This window comes from Oryctolagus cuniculus, chromosome 1, assembly GCF_051225735.1.
Source record: "Oryctolagus cuniculus isolate XC-2025 breed Fujian yellow rabbit chromosome 1, ASM5122573v1, whole genome shotgun sequence".
In the NCBI taxonomy this organism is placed as follows: domain Eukaryota; kingdom Metazoa; phylum Chordata; class Mammalia; order Lagomorpha; family Leporidae; genus Oryctolagus; species Oryctolagus cuniculus.
Window position 1 is genome coordinate 201,048,384 of NC_142867.1, and position 25,594 is coordinate 201,073,977.

A 25,594-nucleotide genomic window follows, 5' to 3' on the forward strand; every position below is an offset into this window, starting at 1 on the left:
TAAGTCACTGGCCTCTTCTGTCATCATTACTCTCCCGGTAAAGCACAAGCTGAAGGAATAACACTTCCCCTATCCTGGCTCAGCGGCCTCTGCCACAGCGTTCATTACAGAGGTCAGCTCCGCGAGGGGCCCTGCTCCCGCAGCCAGGGTAGGGCACCGAGAACACCCACAAGAAATATCTGGAGATGGACTTGAGCCAACTCTTCAGCACACTTGACGGTCTAGCCATAAAACGCACTGCTCCTCTGTGCTGTATTTCAAACAGCTCTGGTTGCAACTGGGCAAAAAAAATGCTTATTGAAGCCCTGAAAGCTACAAAAGACAACTTCGGGGAGCAGGAGGGAGATCTGGCCTCTTCGGGGTGGTCGCGGGGGCAACAAAGGGGCTGCAAGGGACACCCCCAGGTTCTCCAGGTTTGTTTGTACAACAAACAGCTCCCAGGCCGGGCCCAAGACTGCAAAGAGCCTCTTTGTGCTGAGCCTGCGACTCAGTACAAGCCCAGGGGCTCCCAGGGAGTCTGCCCCTTCCCAGGGTGGCCACCTGGCTCCCAGCTCCCAGCTCCCAGCCGTGGAGGCGTGGCATCCCGGGCCAGCAAGCCCAGAGTCCAGGCTTCCCACCGGTCTCCCCACACTGGCTCCTGGGAGAGAGGTGGAGTCCAGTAGAGACCGCCCATGCCACCCTGGGCAGGCCGGCAGGGGGTGGGGTACCCTGGGGCCCCAGGCAGAAAGCTTGGAGGAGGGGCGCCCCCTTACTCCTCCCTCCTGGAAAACAAGAAAAGATCCCTTTGCAAGCACCAGCTGGCAGGTAGGAGGCCGCCTCCCTCCTGTCGGGACACCCAGGCCCAAAAGGATCCCCGGCTCTTTATCAGTCTCCCCAGCAAAGGCCTGGGTCCAAGTTTACCTTGGGGAGAAGAATGCCGGGAGAACAAGAGAGGCAGCGGCCTGACAGCCACGCAGCCCTGCCCTAAGGACCCCGCGCTCCCACTGGGCCTCAGATTTAATCAAAACACTGCCTTCCACCAGAAGTAGACAGAACAAGTATTATTTTATGGGGAAAGGGAGGGCTCCCAGGAGTGGGAAGGGAGGGCTCCCAGGAGTGTGAAGGGGGAGGAGGGGACGGAGCCTGGCTGTAATTAGTTGGCCTGCTTCAAAGGAGGGGGTCAAAACGGCCGGCGACATCGGGAAGGGGCTGTCACCAGGCGCCGCTCCGGCCGGGGCAGAGTGGTGGGGGTGGGGCCCGGAAGGGAGACAGTGACAGCAGGAGGAGCCGACGGGCTCGCGGGGAGCGCTCTCGGAGGTCACGCACTCCAACCGCACGAGCACGCGTGGGGGTTCCCGGGGCAGCCCCAGCACAAAGGGCCGCCCGGGCTCGGAAATCTAGCCCGGGAGTGGAGTGGGCAGCGCCGGGGGGGTTAGAGAGACTGACGTCACAGGTTTACAGACGGCCGGTCCGCGTGTGCCACCAAGCCTGCCGAGTGACAACGGGCGAGGGCTTGGCCAGCCCCAGACCCAAGGCAGATGGGTGCGGAGTGGGGCAGGGGCGTGCCTCGGGCTGTGGGTTCAGAGAGGGGCGCTCAGGGGCAGCAGGCGGATACCGAGCTAGGAGAGTGCCGAGGCGCGCTGCGCGGCAGCCCTGGCCGCGGCTCCCAGCCCGACGTGGGCTGTGGATTCGGCTTCCCCACGCGCGGCGCCCTACCTTGTCCTTCTTGCCGGCCCCGCTCTCCTCGGCGGCCGCGGCGGCACACTTGTTGAGCAGCTTCTTGCCTCCGCAGGCCGTCGGGCTCCAGGTGCGGCCGCCGGAGCAGGCGCCCCCCGCAGGGTCCCCCGCGCTGCCGCCGCCGCCACCCGCGGCGCTCTCCACTTTGATGAGGCGGTGCTTGGGGGAGATGTAGCGCACCTCGGCCGGCGTGGCGGGCCGCCGCTCGCTGCTGCTGCGGTAGAGGTGCGGGGAGCCCGAGGACGACGACGAGGACGCCGCGGCGCCGGCGCCCGAGGAGGCGCAGCAGCAGCCGGCGGCGCCCGACGCGGACGAGGCGGAGAAGGCGCGCTGGCCCCCGCCCGGCTCCCCGCCGCCGCCGCCGCAGTAGTCCAGGCGGCACATGGCGCGCAGTTTGCGCAGCGACGAGCCCGGCCCGTTGTAGGGGTCCTCGAAGTCGCGCTCCTTCTGCGCGCGGTAGGCGCGAATGAGGTCGCTCGTGCTGCCGCTGTCGTCGGGCAGCGAGCCCGACGAGGCCGAGAAGCAGGAGGCGGCGGCCGGACCACAGGACGCTGAGGCGGCCGAGGCGGCCTGCGGCACGGCCTGGGGGGGCTGCGAGGGCCGCTCGCCTCGGCGCCGCTGCTCGCGGTAGTCCGGCCGCGGCGGCTGCGGCGGGCTCTTGGTCTTGCTGTTGCCCAAGCTGAAGTACTTGTTCAGCCACTTGGCCATGGCGAGAGGCCGCCTAGGGCCGCGGCGCGGGAGCCTGGTCCGCCGCCGCGGCCATTCGGGGGGCAGCGCTGCCGCCCAGGTCCCTCGGCGCCCCGGCCCCGGCGAGGGGCGTCCGGGGCGCCCGCTCCCGACGCCAAGTTCAAGTTCTCGCCGCCGCTGCTGCTGCCGCCGCCGCCGCCGCCGCCGCCTGCCGGCAGCTCTGGAGCTCCGGCAGCTGCAGCGCCGCCCTCCGCCTCCGCCGCGCGACTCCCGGGCTTCGGATCCCGCGCCCCTCGCGGGCGCGTCTCATGGGGGTCCCGGCCCGCCGCCTCGCCGAGAGCAGAAGGCCCGGCGCCTCCCGCCGCGGCCGCTCCGGCCGTGCGCCCCGCCGCGGCGCGCGCTCCTGTCCCGTCCGAGACGCAGCCTCCGCCGCGGCCGGGATCCGCTGCTGCTGCTGCTGCTGCTGAGGGAACTTGGCGTCCTCGGCCCCCGCTTCCTTCTTCCCGAGAGCGCCGGGGCGAGCCCGGCCCCGCAGCCCGCGGGAGAGCGAGCCACGCAGGGAGGCAGCGGCGCCCGCGCGCCCGTGCCCCCGTGCCCGTCTCGGCGGCGCCTGCCGCTGCCGCCGCCGCCGCCGCCTCCCGAGCCGCCGCGTGTGTGACACTCGGGCCGCCAGCGCCCGCCCCGCGCCGCCGCCCCGCCCTCCCCGGGCCCGCGCGCGCGCCCCGCCCCCAGCCCGCCCCCGCAGGCCCGGCCCTCCAGCCCCGCGGCCCAAGCGCCGCCCTCGGCTCGCCCGGGTCCCCTTCTGCACGCGCCACCTCCCGCGGCTGCCCCGGCGCCAGCCCCTGGGTCGTGCCCGAAAGCGCTGGGGTCCCGCGGCGCCACCGCCTCCGCCTCCGCCTCGGGCGAGAGGTACCCGGGGCCGAGCCTGCAGCGCGCAGAGGCCGAGCCAGTGCGCGGTCCCCCGGGACTGGAGCGCCGTGCACCCCGGGGGTCCCCACCGTCGGGGCCGGGTGGCGGGGGTGGACGAACCAGGGCTTTGGCTAGTTCACAGTGTGGTCGGTGCGGAGGAAATGCGCTGTGGAGGGCCCTTGGGGACAGCGAGCCTGTCGCCCTTCTTAAAGGCACAGCGACTCCGGTTCAGCCCCCGTGTGCCGGGTCTTGGGAGAAATCCATGCTAATGGGTAAATTAGCGACCCAGATGACGGATGCGGCCGGGATAGGCGGCGGCCGCCGCGCCGTGCGCCAATCGGAGAGCGAGGCTAAGGGGCGGTCGGAATGTTTGCTTACCTTTTCACCTCTGCGGAAGTCGGGCCTTTAACCCTGCTCACTGCCAGCCTGGCACAGCGGGCTGGAAGCGTCTAATACGTTGGTAGGCGGTGGCGAGGCTCCGTGTCATCCCCCTGGAGCCTTGGAGGCCCAGAGGAAGGTCACAGGGGTGGCTGGGGCTCCCATTCTCAAGCGTGCTGGCGCCATCCGATACCATTCCCACCCGTCTCTCTTCTGCGACTTCGAAGCATGCTTTGATGGTTAGCCAGAACGAGGGTAGAGCTTGCTCAGGGTGCCCCTTTGAAACGCCGGGGCCGCCCGTGGCAGGCCCCATGCCCGTGCTGCTGAGAGATACCGCTGCCAAGGGCCCGGTGCTACTTGATTTTCACTGGGCAAGCATCAGAATATGACTTAACCCTAACGTGTTGAGAAATTCTAAGAATGTGGATTTCCAAAACAATAGCCCAGAGAGAGCCTCTGTGTTTACCACCTGTGTATCACAGATGGGCTCTGGGGGAGCTGATGTGCCCTTTGCCCTATAGGAACAGTAGGAGCTGACATGGCGGACAGCAAGGTGAGGAGCTCTTTCCTTAGGGACTGTCTGCTGGCCACGCTGGAGGTGGAAGACAAACTCTGAGGCCCCATCTCTCTCAGAGCTCTTCCCTCTTCCTCTCTCTGTGGCCCCGGACTCAGGCCTGCAGCCCCAGGGAAGGAGTGGCAGAAGCAGCTCCAACTCGGGCCTCTTGGGGCTACTGTGCTGTGACCACTCAGGCACCCTTGAAGCAGGGACTGACTGCCGTTCCCTCTTTGGCCAGACAGGGCCAGCATCTTCCCCGCGCAATTGGATTTTCCAAATCTGCCCTGTGATCCCCGGAGTCACTGAAAGCATCACCAACTACACAGCCCGCCACTGCCCAGGATCTAGCCACTTAGCATTTCAAGGAAATAATCTCTCTCTGTGTGTGTGTGTGTGTGTGTGTGTGTTTGCTGTGTCTGGGAAATAGGGAGGGGACCTAGAAGTTGACCTGGCTAAGATGTTTGCTTTGGGTATCTCCAGACTTAAATATCTCAAATTACCCTTTAAATCACTCCTAGCTGCACAAGCTCTTAATTATCCTGCATGTGGGGAGCCCCCAGCAGAAAACCTGAAAGACAAGGACATCCTCTTTCTAAGCCCCGCCTAATCCAAACACAGATCCTCTCCAGCTCCCTCCCTTCCCGATTCCGTGTCTAGACTGAGGAAGGAGGAGCAGTCAGAAGGTGCGGCTCCTTTCCAGAGTCTGGAAACTGTTCTGCTGCATGTGGGTTGCACTTGGACTCGTTATCTCTGCCTTTTCCAAAGGCTTGGGAAGGGAAGTTGTATTTTACAAGTGACTTTTTTCCGTTTGGCTTTCAGCAGGCTGTGAGGTCAGACCTGCTGGCTGTCCTGTGTGACACCTCTGCTGGGGTATAATCGCCAGCCAGGAGGGTTGTAATGCTGCAATACTATGCCAAGCACTCCCCGAGCACTCGTGGGCCTGCGTGCCCTGCAAACGCTCTGTTTGTAACTTGCCTTCTCCACCTCTCTGCAGTCTGGTGTTATTCCCAGTCTGCAGATGGGGCGGCTGGCCAAAGGGGATATTGACTTCAAGCAGGCAAACGACATGCGGTGTTTTCCCTTTGGGAGCTTGTAGAGACATACCCTCTGTGCCTCAGATGCAGGAATCATCATTCTGAAAAGTGCAGACAGGCTTCCTCAGGGAGATGCCAGAGAAGCAGTGGTGTCAAATGGTTTAGGGAGACAGAGACTCGCAGGTAAGAGTCAGCCATGGCGTGGTCAGTTAAGCCTGCCATCCCATATGGGCACCAGTTCGAGTCTCAGCTGCTCCACTTCTGATCCAGCTCCCTGCTGACAGCCTGGGGAAGCAGTAGAAGATGACCCAAGTGTTTGGGCCCCTGCACTCATGTGGGAGACCTGGAAGAAGCTCCTGGCTTTGGCTTCCTTGCAGCCCTGGGCACTGCAATCTCTTCTGCCTGGAATATGTCCCCCAAGTGTCCCCAAGGCTCACCCTCGGCTTCTGTCAAGTCTCTCTTTGAGTGTGACATGGTCCATGAGACACAGTGGCTAGAACGGCCACCGCGAGCAGCACTCGCCACACCTGTCCCTGTTTCTGTGAACATTTCTCATCTCCATTTTAGCCCTGCTTGCCTATTTCCTTATTGTTCTTTTTTGTTTGTTTGTTTTTTGTTTTTTGACAGGCAGAGTGGACAGTGAGAGAGAGAGACAGAGAGAAAGGTGTTCCTTTGCCGTTGGTTCACCCTCCAATGGCCACCACAGCCGGCACACCGCGCTGATCCGATGGCAGGAGCCAGGAGCCAGGTGCTTTTCCTGGTCTCCCATGGGGTGCAGGGCCCAAGCACCTGGGCCATCCTCCACTGCACTCCCTGGCCACAGCAGAGAGCTGGCCTGGAAGAGGGGCAGCCGGGACAGAATCCGGCACCCCAACCGGGACTAGAACCCGGTATGCCGGCGCCGCTAGGCGGAGGATTAGCCTAGTGAGCCGCGGCGCCGGCCCTCCTTGTTGTTCTTGTTTAGTCTTTGCCTTGACACGTGACGGGGCAGGGCCTTTGCCCCTCTGTTCACTGTGTGTCTCCACTGTGCAAAACACACAGTAGGCGCCTGCTGCTAGTTGAACGCATAAAGGCATTTGAGTGGTGGAGATGACACTGGGCAGAGCGCTGTGGGCCACAATGGTTGTCTGTTCAGAGTTGGTTCTGGTGACTGTTAGCTTTGGCCCAGAGGTAGCAAGCGTGTCCAATTTCTGGTTTTATAGACATGGGTAGATGTAGACCTAGACATAGGTAGAGATATAGATATGGATAGTTATGGATATGTGGATGGATATATGGGGTGAATGCCATGATGTTTTGACGTTCACATGCATAGTGAAATGATTTCTCTAGTCAATTCTAGCCAGTTGGTCTAGCTATTATGTCACAGACTTGTGGTTACTTTTTGTGGTATATGTGGTAACAGCACCTAAAATCTCAGAAATTTTCTATTTACAACACAATGCTATTAACAATCATCCTCACGCCATATGTGAGCTCTCTCAATGTATTCATCCTGCACAACTGTCCCCTTTGGCCAATGTCTCTCCAGCTCCCTATCCCACCCCTAGCCCTGCCCTGGTGGCCAACATGCTGTTCTGTATTTCTATGCATTTAGCTTTTTAAATTCTTAAGATTATTACTTTTCAGAAGAAGCTAGCTGATTAATCTGAAAGAGAGAGAAGACGGAGAAAGAGAGAGCACGAGAGATCTTCCATCTGCTGGTTCGTTCTCCGAATGTCTATAGCAGCCAGGGCTGGGCCAGGTGGAACTCAGGCTGGGTCTCCCGCGTGGCTGGCAGGGACTCAAGTACTTGAGCCATCACCTGCTGCCTCCCACGGTGCACATCAATAAGAAGCTGTATTGGAAACAGAACTGGGGCCCTAACCCAGGAAGGGACTCTGATGTGGGATGCACGTGTCCCAGGCAGTGGTTAACCACTGTGCCAAATGCTCATTCCTCCATGTATTCAACTTAAAAAGAGAAAATCCACATGGAGATCATGCAATGTTTTCTCTTTCTGCGTCTGTCTGATTTCACTTATTATAGTGTCTTCCAGCTTCATACATGTTGTAGCATGGGCTTTTTTTTTAAAAAAAAGATTTTATTTATTCATTTTTTGAAAGCAGAGTGCCAAAGAGACAGATAAAGGGAGAGAAAGAGAGAGATAGAGATGGATCTTCCATCCACTGGTTCACTCCCCAAATGGCACCAATGGCTAGGATTGGTCCAGTCTGAAGCCAAGAGCCAGCAACTCCATCCTGGTCTTCCACGTGGGTGGCATGGGCACAAGCTTTTGGGCCATCCTTGCTGCCTTTTCAGGTGCATTAGCAGGAAGCTGGGTCAGAAGCAGAGTACCTGGGACTTGAACAAGTGCTCTGATATGGGATGCCAGTATCCCAAGCATGGCTTAACCTGGTGTTTCACAGTGCTGGCTCCAGGATCTTCTTTTTTAAGGCTGAATAATATCTCATTGTGTGTGTGTGTGTGTGCATGAATGTATGTGTATGTACTTCAAAAAGTTGATGGAAAAATGAGATTGAAACCTGTGCATGATTTTTTCATAACATGCATTTTCTATAAGCTATTTGTAGACCCCTCATGATGCTTGGATTTCAAAATTTTTGTATCAGAATAAATTTATATTTTGATTCTATTTCCCACAAATTTTCTGAAATACCCACACACATATGTATATATGACAATTTATTCAAATCCTCAAATACCTAGGCTGTTTCCATGTCTTGGCCATCATGAATAATGATGCAATGAACATTCATTTCCTGAGTGTAGACCCAGACATAGACTTGCTGGATCATGCAATTGCTCCATTTTAATTTTCTGAGTCACCTCCATACTGTTTTCCATATGGGCTGCACAGTTTGCATTCCCACCAATAGTGTACAAGGGTTCTCTTTTCTAAACACCTTCACTGGTTTTCACCCATCTTTTTGATAACAGCCATCCTAACAGATCTGAAGGAGTCTCTCATTGTGATTTAAAATTTTTTTTTTTAAAATTTGGGGCCAGTGCTGTGTTGTAGCTATGAGCACTGGTTCAAGACCTGGCTGCTCCACTTCCAATCCAGCTTTCTGCTGTGACCTGGGAAGGCAGTGGAAAATGGCCATGCTTGGGCCCCTGTACCCATGTGGGAGACCTGGAAGAAGCTCCTGGCTCCTGGCTTCGGATTGGTGCAGCTTCGGCTGTTGCAGCCAATTGTGGAGTGAACCATTGGATGGAAGACCTTTCTCTCTCTCTTTCCCTCTCTTTCCTCTCCCTGTGTAACTCTTTCAAATAAATAAATAATGACCTGGGCCATCTACTGCTTTCCCAGGCCATAGCAGAGAGCTGGATCGGAAGTGAAGCAGCTGGGTCTTGAACCGGTGCCCATATGGGATGCTGGGGCTTCAGGCCAAGACGTTAATCGGCTGCTGTGGTGCACAGCACTGGCCCCTTGCTCATTTTTAAAATTGGGTTATTTGACTTTTTTGCTGTTGAATTATGTGAGTGAGTGCTGTATGTATTTTGGATGTTAACCCTTTATCAGATGGTTTGCCAATATTTCCTCCCAATCCATAGGTTGCCCTTTTATTCTGTTGATTGTTTGCTTTGCTACACAGTAGCTCTGTGTTTCAATGTAGTCCCACTTGTTTATTTTTGCTTTTGTTGCCTGAGCTTTTGGTGTGATATGCAACAAAATCATTGCCAAGGCCTGCATCAAGGAGCTTTTCTCCTCTGGGTTCTTCTAGGGGTCTTACAGTCTCAGGTCTGTTGGGGGTTTAATCCATTTCTGAGTTGATTTTTGTGCCTGGTGCAAGATAAGAACCCGAGATCATTCCTCTGCCTGTCGATACCCAGTTTTCCCAGCACTCTTTACTGGAGAAACTTTCTTCTCCCTGTTGTGTGTTCTTCATGCCCTTATTGAAAATCAGTTGACTGAAGAAGCGTGAGTTAATTTCTGGGCTCTCTATCCTCTGTTGCGCTACGCGTCTGTTTTATGCCAGTACCACACTGTTTTGACTTGCTGCGTTTCTGAAGCAGATGTGTCCTGGGGTTTTGTTATTGGATGCAGTCCTTTAAGTGGAGAAGGCAGTCGGTAGCTCATCCCTGTCTTCCCAGCACCTGGAGGGGCCTCCAGGAATGTGGCGGCTCCCAATAGCCCCTTCCACGTGAGCCCCCGTCCTGCTGACAAGCAAGCCTGTCCCCAGTGGTGTCACTGAGCCAGCTGCTGTTCTCTCCACATCAGGTATAACTAATCTTAGGAATCTCATTATGGGTGGAAAGATAATCCTCTCCATCTAGATTAAAGGCTGTGTTTTGACCATTACTGCGCATTGAGCATTGAGCCGACAGTTTAATTGAGCTGTTTATGCCGCTGCCTTCATCTCGTCCCAGAGAATTTACAACTAATTCCAAGTGTCTCTGTGAATTAAGTGGGCCTCTCCCAACATGCTTTGCCTGTGCCAAATCCCACTTGTCCTCGTGTTCCCCAATTATGGGCTATCGCACACAGCTGTCTCTGGCCAGGGCCACTTGCAGCCCACTTCTTTCTTGAGGTGCCATTAATGATACAGCTCTGAGGACAGCCATACCCCAGGATAGTAATGGAAAAGGGGAATGGTCAGGCCTGGGGCAGGACAGAGTGGACCCCCATCGCACTGACCCCTTCAAGGTCCCCTCCTGGCAACCAGCTGACAGGAAGCCTCTAACAAGAAGATGCGTGCCTTTGGCATAGTTTAGCGTCATGGAAAGAAAAAGTTCCAGACTGAGGTCAAGACGCCTGCGTTCTTATCCTGCCTTCCCAGTGACTGCTGGGGCCCCGGTTTCCCTATCTGTAAAATGGGAGCTGCAGACCCTTTTTCCTTCTGTGTTCTGGATGTGTCTCAGGCAAAGGTCTCCAGAGTTGGAGAAAGCAAAACCACACAAAGGACATCCAGGCAGTAATTGGGACACACTTATAGCTGCATTGTCGCTCCCCGTCTTCGTGGGGGAACGACACAGGACCCTGCGTTGTTCTTCTGTCTGCTCGGCCCTCCCCGGGTTTGCTGCTGGTTCTTCCCGGGTTGGCTACTGTCCCTTCCACCTCCGTGGAAGGGCGGTTCCCCCTGGCCACATTCCCCACTTCCGCGGGGGAGCGGCACACCGCTGGCCGGCTCTCTCGGGGGCTGCACAGGTGTTCCCTCAGATGTTCCTGGTGCATGTTGTCTCTCTCCTCCTTTATAGTCCTCTTCCACCAATCCCAACTCTGCTACCCACACGCCGAGTACGCTGCTCTCCTCCAATCAGGAGCAGGTCCCACAGTTTATTGGTTGAACTGGAGGCAGCTGTGTAGAAGCTGTTTCCCTTCTCAGTGCCATATTGTGGGAAAGCAGATGCATAGAATAAGTCTTAATTCCAGTAACTTAGTCTAGTCCGAGTTGCTCCCAGTTGCTCCCCACACTGCATGTTATTTATTGTTTATCTGAAATTCAGTTGTAATTGTTGTTCTGTATTTTCTCCAGTGACCCTGCTCAGGGGTCCCTGTGGAAGAGAAAGAGCCCCACCCCCAACCTCTGCTGTGGAAATGGATGAGAGCAGCATTTCTCATCCCTACGTCAATGACTAAAAGCTTATAAAATACCCAGTGATCAGCTGTGTTCCAAAGCAACTCAAGCAGAATATCTTGAGGTGAATTCAGGTGTTGGGTGTTTTTTATTTGTTTGTTTGCTTGTTTTAATAAGCTCCCAGGTGAATCCAAGTTTGAAGATCAATGGACTAGAACAGTGGCTCCCAAAGTGAGGAGGCCCCTGGACCAGAGCAGCAGCCTCACCTGTGAGCCCATTGGAAATGCAGATTCCAGACTCTCGGAACCAGCAGCGGGGCTGTGGCCCTCTAGGTAGTTCTGATGGGCATGAAGGCTCGAGGGCCAGTGGGCTGGAGGATCCCGAAGGTTCGTCGGATGCTGGTGGGGCTCTGCGCGGAGGGGCCCGCTCTACAGGTTGGCACTGGGAGAACAAATCAGCTGGATTGCTTTGCGGGGATGCATCTGCATGGTCCACCAGCCTGACATCTGCCATCTGCAGCATGACTTACGGAGGTCGCAAATCCACTGAGCACAGTGGCTTTTTCTGTCCCAAACAGCAGGCTGATGACAGTCTTGAAGGCACCCACTGGCACCTGGCACTTCCTGGCAATAGGCCAAGTCATCCAGCAACAGCCAGAAGTTAGGCCAGGAGGGTTTGGGGGCACAAGGTCTGGGTCACCAGAAGCCCATGGTCAGGAGGCAGGAACCAGCCCGGGTCCCCAGGGGAGAGGGCTGGTGGCAGGGAGGCTTGGGCCCCCCCACCCCACCCCCCGGGGACGTCTTCCGGGGCTGGCTGGGCAGGACCAGGCCTGGCTTCTGTCCAGATGGGGGCAGACTAGAGCAGGCAGGTGTCAAAGTGAACAAAGCAGGCTGTGCTTGCTTTGTTTTGCACTGAGAAGCTAGCGCTGATGGAGGGCAGAGCTGTCCGTCAGCAGCCGAGGCAGGCACACTCCAATACAAGCAGCCTCCTGGCGTCACCCACTGGGCTTCCTTCTCTGAGGGGGTCACAGCGCCAGGTGCCCAGGACCCGTGAGCCTCCTGTCCTGTGAGATGTGGGGGGGGGGGGGGCGGGCAGCAGGGCTGGGTATCACTCAATCACTCATCCCCACCCCGGGGTTCGCTCTGTGCCTGCCAAATACCAGGCCCCAAGTGTGTGCATTGTTGAATTCCATCGAGATCCACCACGTCTTAGTTCCTAAATACGAGTTTCTACCTAGAGCTTTAATAAACCGCACCGCGGAGGGACCAGCCATTCCCTGTGCCAAAGGGCACTGCGGCCTTGTGGAATCCTGCGGCCCCGCCTGCTTCTTGCTCCCTTCCTCCCCTGCCCGCCTTCGGAGTGTGTGTCCTTTCTGTGCCCAGACTCCCGATGTGACACCGCTCAGCCTGCCCCCCCCCCCACGGGCTGCGCACGCTGTCGCCCACACAGGAGAGAGGACCTCACGGCCACTGTTGAAACCCCCAAGATCACACTGACCTGGGCGGGCGAGGGGGCTCACAAAACAAACCATGCCGAGCTCCTGCCCGAGTGAAATCTTATTTGCAAGCCTGCAGCTGGGAGGCTGATTCATGTCTTCAGCCTCGGACCCCACCAGAAACTGCTCTGATGCAATCCCCATCCTTTCGCGTTGGCTGTAATATTTAAAGGCAGTTTTAAAAGTCACTCTCCGTGCATAATTCCCTCCCACCACACTTTGTTCTTTCTTTCTTTCCTGAGTTAAGATGGTTGCCATGTTGCCGTCTGAGGCTAAGCTAAATGGGGTGCACTGGTCTCTACCAGAATCCAGAAAGAGCTTATGCTGCCAACGCCCCTCTCTCTGTTGTCTCAGCTGGGAGGTGGGGCGGGGGTGGGGAGGACCTGGGCATCCCCCCCTCCCTACGGCTGCGTGCGGGATGTCCAGTCCCCTCTACTAGCTCAGACCCAGTGGTGGAGGCCTGCCTTGTGCAGGGCCTCTACATTGGAGTAGAGGAGTCTTGGCATTAGATTGGAATTTTCCTGGCCAAGTGGTCTGATCCCTCAGCGGGAGCGGAGAGGCCACCCAGCCACGTTCCAAACCAAGCCCTTGCCAGGCCCACAGGAAGCCAGGTGGCTGCGGCAGCCGACAGAGCATCAGGACCCCAGGAGAGTCCTGCAAGACGGGTGGGCACCGCCCGGGGAGGCATCGGGATTTCTGAAGCCTGCATGCAGTGCCCAAGTGCGGGAATCCCCACCACCTGCAAAAGCCCGGAGGAGGAACTGCTGGGTCGCCCAGCGCCCCGTGGTGCTGGTGGGGGGAGGGGCTCTGTCTGCCCAGGCCTTGGAGCCCATCCAAGCCCTGGAGTTCTAAGGTGCAGACCAGGTGGGTCCAGGCGCAGGGGTCCAGGGGCCTCCCCGCTCCCGAGGCTAGGGTGGCGTTTTACCCACGCGCTTTAGGTCCAGACTAGCAAAGCCCTGGGAAAAGCATTGCTCCCCAAGCCTCCGGCTTCTATCTCTATGTGCAGCTCCATTGCTGTCTCCGTTTGCTCCGTTTGCAGACATTTCTGTGGCATGCAGAGCCTTTTAATGTTAGCCTTGGGCACCACCTCAGGAATCCACCTGTCCGACGAGCCAGTTTTGCTGTAAAGACACAGCTCTACTGCTGTGTGGGGCAGGGGTACCCACACTGCAGGGTGCCCCAGAATCGCCTGGAAGGCAGTGTGAGGCTGTTCACTCCCAAGACCATGGGAAAGTGACACCACAGCTAGGGGGCGCTCAGGAGTCCCCGGATCCTGCTGCAGCTTGGCTGGGGGCCCCCTCTGAGAACCTCTGCTTAGCATCCGAGCCAGGCCTGCACCCATGAGTGGGAGCTGGCGGGATCCGGCATGGGAGCATTTCTGAGGTTTCACTGGCTGATAGCCCGAGAGTCTGCACTGCAGGTAGGCCAGCAGGGTCCCTGCAGTGTCCCGCCCTCCCCCTCACCCAGTCTAACGGGTTCTGCAGATGAATGGGGGTTGGGAAGGAGGAGGGGGAGAGAACACACCGGGACGCTGGAGCCCGGTTGGACTTTGCACGGGCAGCAGGGACATCGGCCACTCGGAGACTTGTGGGCAGCAGTCAGGCACCAACTTCCACCCAAGAAATCCCAGGCTCCGAGTGGCCCCCTCGGAAGCGTAGACCCCTGTGAACCCAGGCGTGTTGCTCATGGCCCCTCCTCTTTCATTGTTGCTCTCTTTTGTGGGCGGGAGGGGTGGGGTAGGTACATTACAACTTTTTCCCTCTACCTTTTATTTTGAAAAATGTCAATTGCAGAACAATTGCAGGAACAGCACGGTGAACCCCTGACCCTTTAATTGTTAACGTTGCACCCTGTCTGCTCTCCCTCTCTCTCTTCCTACTGAAATTTGTTAATTCATCTGAGAATTGCTTGGAAATGTGTGGGTTTATTTGTGCTTCTACGTATTTCAGTTTATTTCCAAAGAACAGCCAAACAAAGGGCATTCTTCCACAAAATCACCATAAAAGTGATCACAATGAGAAATTTAATATTAATACATTGCTATTTAACTAATATCTGGCTATTTTCCCAACTATTTACAAAAATGTCCTTTGTATGCTTTTTTCAAAAAAAAAATTAGAATCCAATTCAGGATCACTTATACATTTGTCACGTCTCTTTTGTTCTAGAAGTAATTTCAGTCTTTTTTTCCCCCTCTCTTTTAAAAAATTTACTTATTTATTAGAAAGAGCAACATAGGGAGAGGGACGAGAGATAGAAATAGAGATACAGATAGAAAGAGAGAGATCTTTCTTCAGCTGGTTCACTCCCCAAATGACTTCAACAGCTGGGGCAGGGCCAGGCCAAAGCTAGGAGCCAGTAACTCCATCCTAGTGCCCCCTGTGGGTGGCAAGGGCCCAAGCACTTGAGCCATGCTCTGCTGCTTTCCCAGGTGCATTAGCAGGGAGCTGGATCGGTATTGGAGTAGCTGGAACTCAAACTGGTGCTCCGACACACAGCATGTAGCCTCAAAGGCTTCGGCTTAGCCCAGCGCCGTGCCCCCATCCTGCCTCCCCCACCGCTTACATTGTTGAAATGACCCGGGTAGGAGTGGAGCAAGAGGAATGAATGTAGGCCGTGAAGCCCAACGGAAGTGAGTTCAAGTCCTGACCCTGGCTTCTGGCTGATTGACCTTAAACCTATCTGTTAACCTTCCCAAATCCTGGTTCTCTCTTTGTAAAAATAAAAGGACCCCTGCATTCAAGGGCTATAACTCATGGAACTGAAGAGCCTAGCAGAGCCCCTGACATGTAATTAATTATAAATCCACACATGGTGGCTGTCATCAAGTCCTGAAACACCAGGCACCCAAGTAGCCCACTTTTGCTTCCACACACCTCGCAGGTGCACCCTTCCGTGCTCTCCCCGTCTCCCCACTCCACGGCACCTCTGTTGCCACTGCTTCCTTTCTATTGCCCACACCCTAATCTGTCCCATGCATACCACCGCGGGGTGCCTAAAGCCTGGCCTGGCCATCGTATTCTCCTGGCTTCCTTCTTCCCCATCATGGGGAGTCTCATTGCTGGGCACCCAGCACCCTCTGTGGTCTCAGCTCATCGCACCCACCTGGACACTCCCCTACACTGCTTGCCATGGGAAGTGTGGTTACTCTTGATTTGGCTGCTAGCGTGTTCTCCCCCTTTCTCATTAGCCAGAGGCCCTTTCCTTTCCTCCATCATGGGGGCGGACGCGTATGACAGCGAGGGTGGGGTTACAGCAGCAGCCACTCTGGGCATTTCAAGTCAGAAGGGAGTTAATGAAGGAGAGCAGGTGCTTGCACAACCTGAATTGGCCCAGCAGCTAAGATACCCATGCTCCATAATGGAGCGCCTGGGTTTGAATCCGGGCTCCAGCTCCTCACTCCCGCTTCCTGCTAATGCATACCCTGGGAGGCACCAGACAATGGCTCAAGTAGTAGGGTCCCTGCCACCCATGTAGGATAGAGACCCGAGTTCTGGCTGCTGGCTTGGGCCTGGTCCCAGACCTGGTCATTGCTAGCATCTGGGGAGTGAACCAGCAGAGGGGAGCTCTCTGTCCATCCATCTGTCTGTCTCTCTGTCTCAAAATAAATAAATAAATAAATAAATCTGGGAAAACAAAGGCAGAAGGAAATCTAAACAAGCAGGTCAGAGAAGGCCACTGATTCTATCACTACTTTTGTCACCAGCTTTCATAGATAGGAATCAGAAGGAATTTGGGAGCTACGGGGATGCTCATAGCTGCCTCCAGTGTTAAGGCCTGTGACTTGCAGCCCTTGGTTAGGGTTAGGGTTAGGGTTAGGGTTAGAGAACACGGAAGATGTCAGGTCTGCCTGGGCCCAAAATTTGATATTAGCCAGAGGAGTCAAGATCTGGCTTCTGCCTTCCTTCTGCCTGCCAGATCCTGACAGGTGCTTCCCGTGTGTGTGTGTGTGTTTAAGATTTATTTATTTATTTGAAAGGCAGAATTACAGAGAGGCAAAAGCAGAGGCAGAGAAAGAGAGAGGTCTTCCATCCATTGATTCACTCCCCAGCTGGCTACAACAGCCAGAGCTGGGCAGATCCGAAGCCAGGAGCCAGGAGCTTCTTCTGGGTCTCCCACGTGGGTGCAGGGGCCCAAGGCCTTGAGCCATCTATTTTTTTTTCTTAAGATTTCTTTATTTATTTGAAAGGCAAAGTTACACACACAGAGAGAAGGAGAGAGAGAGAGAGAGAGAGAGAGAAACATTCCATCTGCTCGTTCACTCCCTAAATGGCTACAACAGCTGGAGCTGGGCATGTCTGAAGCCAGGAGCCAGGAGCTTCTTCTGGGTCTCCCACATGGAAGGGGCCCAAGCACTTGGCCATCTTCCACTGCTTTCCCAGGCGCATTAGCAGGGAGCTGGATTGGAACTGGAGCAGCCGGAACTCGAACAGCATCCATATGAGATGCTGGCACTGCAGGTGGTGTCTTTGCTCGCTATGCCACAGCACAGGCCCCATATTAACCACATCTTACACTCCCTGCACATATCCACAGGGGTATCACATGGAACCAATGGACTGCTTACTCAACGGGGAGGCGGAAGTTCTCATGGGCAGGTAATTGAAGGAGCGAGAGTGGACGAGAGGACTGCTATTCAGGTACCATCATCCAGGAATAAGGAAGCCTTTCCAGAGAGTATGGTCAGGGTGGCTCCAATGTACTTGGCCAGCAGGGATGGACCTGGAGTCCTAGGCTGTGCACCCCCCAGTGGCCACAAGGGGGCGGCAGAGGGCACAGTCCAGGTGTCAACCTGTTAGGGCCAACACCAGGCAGTCAATCAGCTAGCCCAGCTCTGGCTGGAAAGGAGACCTTGGCTGCACAGGGTAAGGTGGACCTACAGTCAGAGGTCCTGGGAAGCAGAGAGCCTGGACCAAGAGGCAGAGAGAGCCAGAGGATGGATGCTGGATGGTGAACATCAACAAGCATCATGAATAGGAGACAGACCCTCCAAAATCAAAGCAGTGAGCCAGCTTCAAGAGACCCATGCATTCTGCAAAGAGGAAGGGGAGGCCTCAGAGCGCCTTGGTGAGGGGAGCAGGAAACCCAGGCCTGGTGTAGTTGCAAGGAAGCAGGAGTCTTGGTCGCTGCTCTAAGCCTGTAGGTGCTCCATCCTGGGTCTGTGGTCCCTAGGCTCGACCTTCTCCTCTCTGCACCTCCAGTGTCTCACCCTCTACTGATAGGAATGGTGTCTGGAAATTCAGAGACCAGCTCCACCTGTGCGCCGTGACCGTCAGCCTTAAGTTGGTTCTGTTGGCGGCAAAGACGTTGCTTCACTAAGCCTGTGTGCACCTGCCCTCCTTAAAATGTTGATGGCCCTGACCCAGGAGACTGTGGATGAGCCAAGACCTTTGTAGAAGATCAGCGGTCTAACTTTCAAATGTTCCAGTCCTTGACAGCACGCCGCCGAGTGCCCCTGCGGCCCACTGTAAATGCAATTAATTTTGTTCTAACATAGCTTTGAGGGCATTTTCAGAATATGGCTCTGAAGATTATTTTGCTAATTTAATTTGCAGCGCTTATGGCTTCTTAGACATCATTGTACATAGTTAGGAATACCTTGAAGGGGAAGAATCTACTCACTGTTTTTAAATACTGCAAAATTTTTATGATATGAAATTTAACCATTTACAGAGCTAACATATGCTAGATTTCATAGGCTTTTGGAAAGTTTTGCTTATTTTTATTTATTTGAAAGATAGAAAGAGAGACAGACATACACAGTGAGCTCTCCTATCTACTGGTTTACTCCTGAAATGCCTGCAATGGTAGTGGCTGGTGCAGGCTGAAGCCAGGAACCTGGAACTCACTATAGGTCTCCCATGTGGGTGGCAGGGACCCACGCACTGGAATCATTACTGCTGCCTCACAGAGTGTGCGTTAGCAGGAAACTGGAATCAGGAGTGGAGTCGGGGGCCAGTGTAGTGGCGTAGTGGGTAAGGCTGCAATATCTACAACATCGACTTCCCACATAGGTGCTGGTTCGAGTCCTGGCTGCTGCACTTCTGATCCTGCTCCCTGCTAATGGCCTAGGAAAAGCAGTGGAGGATGGCCCAAGTGCTTGGACCCCTGTACTCAGGTGGGAGATCCAGATGAAGCTCCTGGCTTCAGCCTGGCCCAGCCCTGGCTGTTGCAGCTCTCTTGGGGAATGATTCGGTGGATTGAAAATCTCTTTCTGTCTCTCCCCCTCTCTCTGTAACTATGACTTTCAAAATAAATAAGTGAATCTTAAAAAAAAAAAGAACCAGAGCCGGGGTTTGAACCCAGGTACTCCAATATGGGATGCAGGCATCCCAAGCAATGTCTTAACTACCAGGTCCATGCCCACCCCTCCTAGTCATCATTTAGCTACATTTTCATTTGGTATCGTGGAGTCAGTAAGAATTTCTGCAATGCATACAACATCTGTTGAGAGGGCCTCAGCCTGGTTTCTCTGGCCCCTGATAAGGAAAATGCTCTTGCTGAGACAATGGGGAGATCCCATTTCTTGCAGTTGGTCCATTTGTCTCGTGTCTGCTGGGCTAGGAGCCTGAGCAAGCTCTGAGTGCAGCAAGAAAAGGAGGGCCCCTCCCTCTCAGAAGCTTCACGTTCAGCCAGTCCTTCGGTCCAGCCGCTGTGTAGGTGTAGGCAAGCTTCGGGGTGGCAGGATGGCGCCTGGCCCGGGGGTTTTCTAGAGATGGCCTTGTACTACATGCAAGCCCGATGCCAGCCCCAGGGCCAGGCTGCCCACAGACACAGTCGACAGCAGCAATGTCTGGCCTGAGAATTGGTTTTCTCTTCCGGATAGTTCCTTCCCGGGCACATTTTTGGGAGCGATGAACAGGTGCATCCTTCTGGAAGGATGGGCAGGTGCTGGGGCGTGAACTGACTCTGCGGGGCGTGCTCTACAGCTGAGGGCAGGTCCCGAGGACCGCCCTGGATTTCCTCTGCCTCTGACTCATTGCAGATCTTGCCGGTTCCTCCTCTGGAGGTGAAGGTTTGGCCGCCACTCTGCTCTGGTCACTGCTGCTAGACCCTGCTTGGCTGGAAGCTGGAGACGTCCAGAGAAGCTTCGCAAAATCCCACCAGCCTTCCCCAGCCCTGGGTCCACCCCGAAGACCCAGGGCCCCTCTGTGCATTTCCCAGCGGGCGCCACGGTCTCTGGATCCTGTGCTATGCTGGCGTCCCCTCGCCCATGTCTTTATTGAGTTGTGAAGGGAGCTGATGCCTTCCCATCCCAACAAAAGAGAACCAGCGAGCCAGCGTGAATCGGAAGACACAGTGACCTTGAGCGCAATGAGCACCATGTGGGCTTTTTTTCCATTCCTGTGTCTGGGGGGATGGGGAGGGTGACTGTGTAACAAAGTGACAGTGAGTGATTTGCTGACAGTTCATCAGGGGCGCTGGAGAATGCCAAATGACTCATGGAAGCAGCCAATGAGGAACTGAGAGAGAAGAGGGAGACAGGGGCTTCACAGCACTCCAGGGGAGGTTAGCCAGAGACGTCGCCTGCTTGTAATTGGGTCTCAGATGAGCAGGGAGACTTTTTTTTTTTTTTTGCATAGTTTGGGTGTATTGTTGTTTATCTGGAATTCAGATTTAATTGAGCACCCTGTGTTTTCTCAGGCCACCCTAGCCCAGGGCACAGAGCTTCTCTTCATTTCCCAAGTCCCCACACTTGTCCACACCCCGGCCCCCCCAGGAAGCACCCCCCTAGTCTTAGCTTCTGGAGTCACACGGAGACCCCAGGGCAGCTGTGCGTCCTCCCTGCCCCCCCACCCCAGCCCGTGGCGCTTTGCACATTTCCCCACTTGGCTTGTGGTCACTTACAAATCCGCTTCTTCCACTGGACCAGGGGCGACTCCAGGGCAAGGTCTACCTGAGTTTCTTTTGTTTTTAAAAATGTTATTGATTATTTATCTGAGAGAGAGGCAGAAAAAGAGAGAGATCTCCCATCTGCTGGTTCGTTCCCCAAAGGCACAGCAGAGCCAGGAGCTGGGAACTTAGTCCGCGTCTCCCGTATGGAAGCACCCGACTATTCGAAGCATCACTTGCTGCCTCCCTGCGTCTGCCTTAGCAGGAAGCTGGAGTCCGGAGCCTCCGATGTGGGATGCGAATGTCCCAGCTGCTGCGCCAGACGGCTGCTCCCTGTGTCCATATATTTTTCTCCACGACCCTCAGAGAGCTGTGCCTTAGCCTGATGCACAAAGGCACTTCAAAAGGGTCTTGGGAAATGGAGTTAAAAGCTATGTTTATTTTGGTGCAAAAAAAAAAAAATCTAAGCATATAGAGGTCTTTGAACCATTCACGGAAATGCATATTATGAAAAAACTATGCATGATTTTTTTTTGCACCAAAATAAGCTTATCATTTAATTCTATCTTCTCACAAACTTCTTGAAGTGTGCTGGTCTGGTGGGTACTCTGAGAATGTTTCCTGAATGAAAGAATGATCAAAACCCACATACTTCCTGCTGTAGTGGGCACTCTGAATGTTTGCAGGATGAATGAATGAACGAATGATCCAAGCCAACATGCTTTGAGTGCTGTGGGCCAGGTGTGGTTCCAAGCCCTTTGCATGGCTTTAGGTCCTTTAATGTTCTAGGAATCCTTTGCAGTAAGCACTGCTGTCATTTCCAAAAGATTTATTTATTTATTTGAAAGAGTTACACAGAGAGGAGAGGCAGAGAGAGAAAGAGAGATTCAGTCTTCCATCCGCTGGTTCACTCCCCAGTTGGCCTCAATGGCCGGAGCTGCACCGATCCAAAGCCAGGAGCCAGAGCTTCTTCCAGATCTCCCATGCAGGTGCAGGAGCCCAAGGACTTGGGCCATCTTCTGCTGCTATCCCAGGCCATAGCAGAGAGCTTGATCAGAAGTGGAGCAGCTGGGACTGCGCCCATATGGGATGTCGGCGCTTCAGGGCAGGGCCTGTGCCACAGCGCCAGCCCTTGTCATTTCCATTTAAACACAGGATAAATGGATGTACAGAGAGGCTAAGTACCTTGGCCAAGGTCAAGGGCAAAGCTGGCTTTGAACCTAAGCAGTGTGGCTCCACCTCTGTAATGAATAAACAGGAGTAAGAGAAGGCATGACTGAACAGAGGCCAGAAATGGGTATGAAACTCAGGGAGGGGGGATGAGCGTAGTGGCACCGCGGGTGAAGCCACCACTAGGGACACCCGAGTGTCCCATATCTGAGTGCTGATTCACCCTGGCCTCTCCACTTTTGATCCAGCAGCGTCCAGCTCCTGCTCTTGTGCTGGGAGGCAGTGGACGATTGCTCGAGTACTGAAGTTCTTGTCTGCCATGTGACAGACCCTGGTGGCCCTTCTGGCTCCTGGCTTCAGTCTGGCCCAATCCTATTGTTGTGGGCACTTGGGAAGTGAACCAGTGGATTAAATCTCTCTCTCTCTCTTCTCTCTCTCTCTCTTGCTGCCTTTCAAATAAATTTTTTTTTAAAGTCTGGAATGACTTACAGCGATCTCTATTTCTTAGGCTTGAGTGGTGGAGAAATGCTGGCACCATTCTGTGGGCAGGTAACCTGATAACCTAGAGCCACGAGAGCTGTCTCGTGCTGCCGATGACTGCGACCGAGGGCAGGCTGTGCAGCTCCTGAGCTTCCATCTGCTCTCGGGACCAGGCCTTAATGACACAACTTCCCCCTGACTCCACTGGACACTTCTGCCAGGACAAGGTGGGATGCGAGGGCCACGTGGGGGACATGGGAGCCATGTCTCGTCGTCTCAGCAGCCGTCAGCCCCTCGTTACAGAAAGAACTCACGCTGCTCTTTTCAAAGAACTCAAAAGCTCAGAGAAGCATTTGGAGCAAGGAAATGTTTAGCCATCATTCCATCACCCAGGGGCAACCACGGATAACATTTTGTCTGCTTCACGTGGCCTTGGGTCCTAAGGGAGGCCAAGTTCTTTAAGCTTGGAGAAGAGCTACTCATTTTCACAGCAATCAGTAGCCAGCTGAACAGAGCTCTCAGGTTCTTAAATGCGTCATTCTTTGTGCTAGTTCACTCCTTCCAAGTGTCACTTTGAGTGAAAAGCAATTAATTATAATGGAAAGGCTGCTTGGAGACGACTTATAAAATTATGTTAATATGGAGAGTGGAGGTAGGAGAGAGAAAGAGAGAGAAGGGGGAAAGAGCTGATGGGTAAAACAACTAAAGCCTATTTTATTTCATTTTATTTATTTTTAAAGATCTTATTTTATTTATTTGACTGGCAGAGTGACAGAGAGAGAAATATCTTCCATCTGCTGTTCACTCCCCAGATGGCCGCAATGATCAGGGCTGGGCCAGGCCAAAGCCAGGAGCCTGGAGTAGGTGGCAGGGACCCAAGCACTCAGGCCATCTTCTGCTGCTTCCCCAGCACATTAGAAGGGAGCTGGATTGGAAGTGGAGCAGCTGAGACCTGAATCAGCGCTCTGATAGGAGCCGCCAGTGTCGCAGGTGGCTTAACCTCCTATGCCACAGCACTGGCCCGCTGAGGTCTATTTTCATGGATAATTTCCTTTCCTTGCCAGTTTCAGAGTTGTGGATCTATATGTCTATGAAAAGACTAGGAAGCTGTTTTGTAGTCCCAATTTGTCAAAATCAGTAAAGCTCAACTGAAAGGAAAGTTGATAGAGCAGCAGCAGTGGCAGCGGCAGCAGGCCTCTGCTAAATGTCATTAACATTTTTTTCTTTTTTAAAGATCATTGCTCTATTCGTTCAGGGGGGAAATAAAAATGATGGATGTTGAATTTTATCAAATGTTTTTCTGCATCTACTGAGATGATCATATGGTTTTTGTCCTTCATTATAATGATGTAATGGATCATTTACTGATTGATTATTGATTGGTTTATGTATATTGAGCTATCCTTGCAGCTCAGGGATAAATCCCATTGCATCATGGTGGATGATCCTTTTTTAAAAAATGTTTATTTTATTTTTTATCTACTTGAACAGTAGAGAGAGAGTGAGAGAGAGAGAGAGAGAGAGAGAGATCTTCCATCTACTGATTCACTGCCCCAAACATCTACAACAGCCAGGGCCAGGCCTGGCTGAAGATCAGGCGCCTGCAGCTCTCTCTGGGTCTCCCACATGGGTGGCAGGGGCCCAAGCACCTGAGCCGTCATCTGTTGCCTCCCAGGGTGCATTAGCAGAAAGCAGTATCGGCTATATCAGGGGCTGAGTAGCTGGGACTTGAACTGGCCCTCGGATACAGGATGCAAGTGTCCCACGTGGTAGCTTAACCCACTGTGCCACAAGGCTCACCCCCTGGATGACCCCAGGAGTGTACTGTCGAGTTTGGTTTGTGGCATTCTGTGGAGGATTTGTGCGCTTGTATTCATCAAAGATATTGCTCTGTGATCTTTTCTTGTGAAGTCCTTGTCTGACTTTGGTTTTGGGATAATTAATGCGGCTTCATAAAGAGTTTGGAAAGATTCCTTCTCCCTCCGTTTACTGGAATAGTTTGAGAAGAATTGCTATTAGTTCTTTAAAAGTTTGGGAGAATTCAGCAGCGAAGCCATCTGGCCCTGGGCTTTTCTCTGTTGGGAGACTTTTTACTGCTACCTCCATCTTGTTCATCCTTTTTGCGCTGTTTAGGTCTTCTATTTCTTCTAGGTGGAGGCTGAAAGAATTGACCTCACGGAAATCTAAGAGTGCTCCCAAGATGGAATTAAATGGTAAGTTTATTTTGGTGTGAGAAACTTGGGAATCCAAGCACCCCTGAGGATGGCCTGGGGGAATAATGCAGGGGGAGGGTTTGGTGCCCAGTAACCACTACAGCTGCTCTTCCTAGGGTGGAGGAGGGAGTGGGCTTCTGCGTCTTCTCTTTATTTATTTATTTGAAAGGCAGAGGGACAATGACAGAGACAGACAGAAATCTTCCGTCCACTGGGTCACTCCACCAGGTGCCTGCAGCAACTAGCGCTGGGCCAGACCAAAGCCACGGTTCTGAAGTTCATCCAGCTCTCCCATGTGGGTGACAGGGACCCAAGTATTTGAGTCGTCACTTGCTGCTATAGGTGTCCCAAGGGTGCATTAACTGCTATGCAAATGGCTGCCCCAACTTCTCTTGGTGGGGAGTTGGGGATGGGGAAGGGTCACACTTGGAGAGGAAGTGGGCTGTTGTCTACCTACGTTCTGATTCCTTGTTAATCTAGGCTTCCAGTGACTTGATTGGGCAAGGGCTGTGTGTAAGTGTATGGGGGGGGACATACAAGGTGGGGAAAGCTCAAAAGAGAAGAAAAATAAACTATTTATTAAACACCTACTGTATACTAGACACTATGCCTAAGCACTTAAGGAAAAAGCCAGTTTTGCAAAAGGGTTTAAGCAATTTGCCCAAGTGTGGGGAGCAATTCGGACTAGACTAAGTTACTGGAATTAAGACTTATTCTATGCATCTGCTTTCCCACAATATGGCGCTGGGAGAGAAGAAAACAGCTTCTGCACAGCTGCCTCCAGTTCAGCCAATAAACTGTGGGACTTGCTCCTGATTGGAGAGCAGCGTACTCGGCGTGTGGGCAGCCGAGTTAGGATTGGCGGAGGAGGACTATAAAGGGGGAGAGAGACGGCATGCACCAGGAACATCTAAGGGGAACATCTAAGGGGAACACCTGTGCAGCCTCCGAGAAGAGCCGGCCGGCGGTGTGCCGCTCCCCTGCGGAAGTGGGGAATGTGGCAGGGGGAACTGCCCTTCCACGGAGGTGGAAGGGATAGTAGCCAACCCGGGAAGAACCAGCAGCAAACCCGGGGAGGGCCGAGCAGACGAAAGAACAGCGCAGGGTCCTGTGTCGTTCCTCCACGAAGAGGGGGAGCGACACCAAGCATCTGGTCCAGGCTTATCTGCCTGACCGAGGACACCCTCCGTTTTGTGTGGACCTATAGGAAGAATTCCTCCATCCCCTTCATCAAGAGTTCGAGTCTAACCTTGCACGCATAAGGTAGGGTTTCATGAGGCACAGTCTCCCCACCATGAAAAGTCAGAGATTTGCCTTTTGGGGGTGTTGAGGGGCTTCCTGCCAGTGATAAGGAACTGTGCCATCACTGGCTCCCAGCAGCAGTCGGGGCCTCTCCCAAAGGGCCCGCAGCTTGCAGACTCTCCTAGGCCACTTGGAAAGCAAGCAGGCCCCGTGGTCCCTGCCTGGACTGACTGAGGCAAGCCTCAGCCTGCAGGCCGAGCCTGGCACACAGTGGGGCAGTGGGCCGACTGCTGTCCGTGGCACCCACAGAGCCACATTTCTTGCCAAACAAACTTGAGTTTCAGCACGTCCAGAAAGCA

The 25,594-nt window shown here is 54.3% G+C and overlaps 1 protein-coding gene and 1 long non-coding RNA gene across 2 annotated transcripts in view; one reads left to right on the forward strand and one right to left on the reverse strand.

Moving 5' to 3' along the window:
- The window catches only part of SHB (SH2 domain containing adaptor protein B), a 119,510-nt gene extending 116,467 nt beyond the window's left edge, over positions 1-3,043 (reverse strand). The window contains exon 1 of the mRNA XM_002707961.6: positions 1,696-3,043. Within this exon, the coding sequence (XP_002708007.3) occupies positions 1,696-2,424 (729 nt within the window). The 5' untranslated portion in view covers positions 2,425-3,043. The remainder of the gene's footprint in view (positions 1-1,695) is intronic.
- Positions 709-25,594, forward strand: part of LOC108178823 (uncharacterized) — a 63,023-nt gene continuing 38,137 nt past the window's right edge. Inside the window, exons 1-2 of the long non-coding RNA XR_016224450.1 lie at positions 709-804; positions 23,932-23,993. This is a non-coding gene — a long non-coding RNA (uncharacterized LOC108178823). The remainder of the gene's footprint in view (positions 805-23,931; positions 23,994-25,594) is intronic.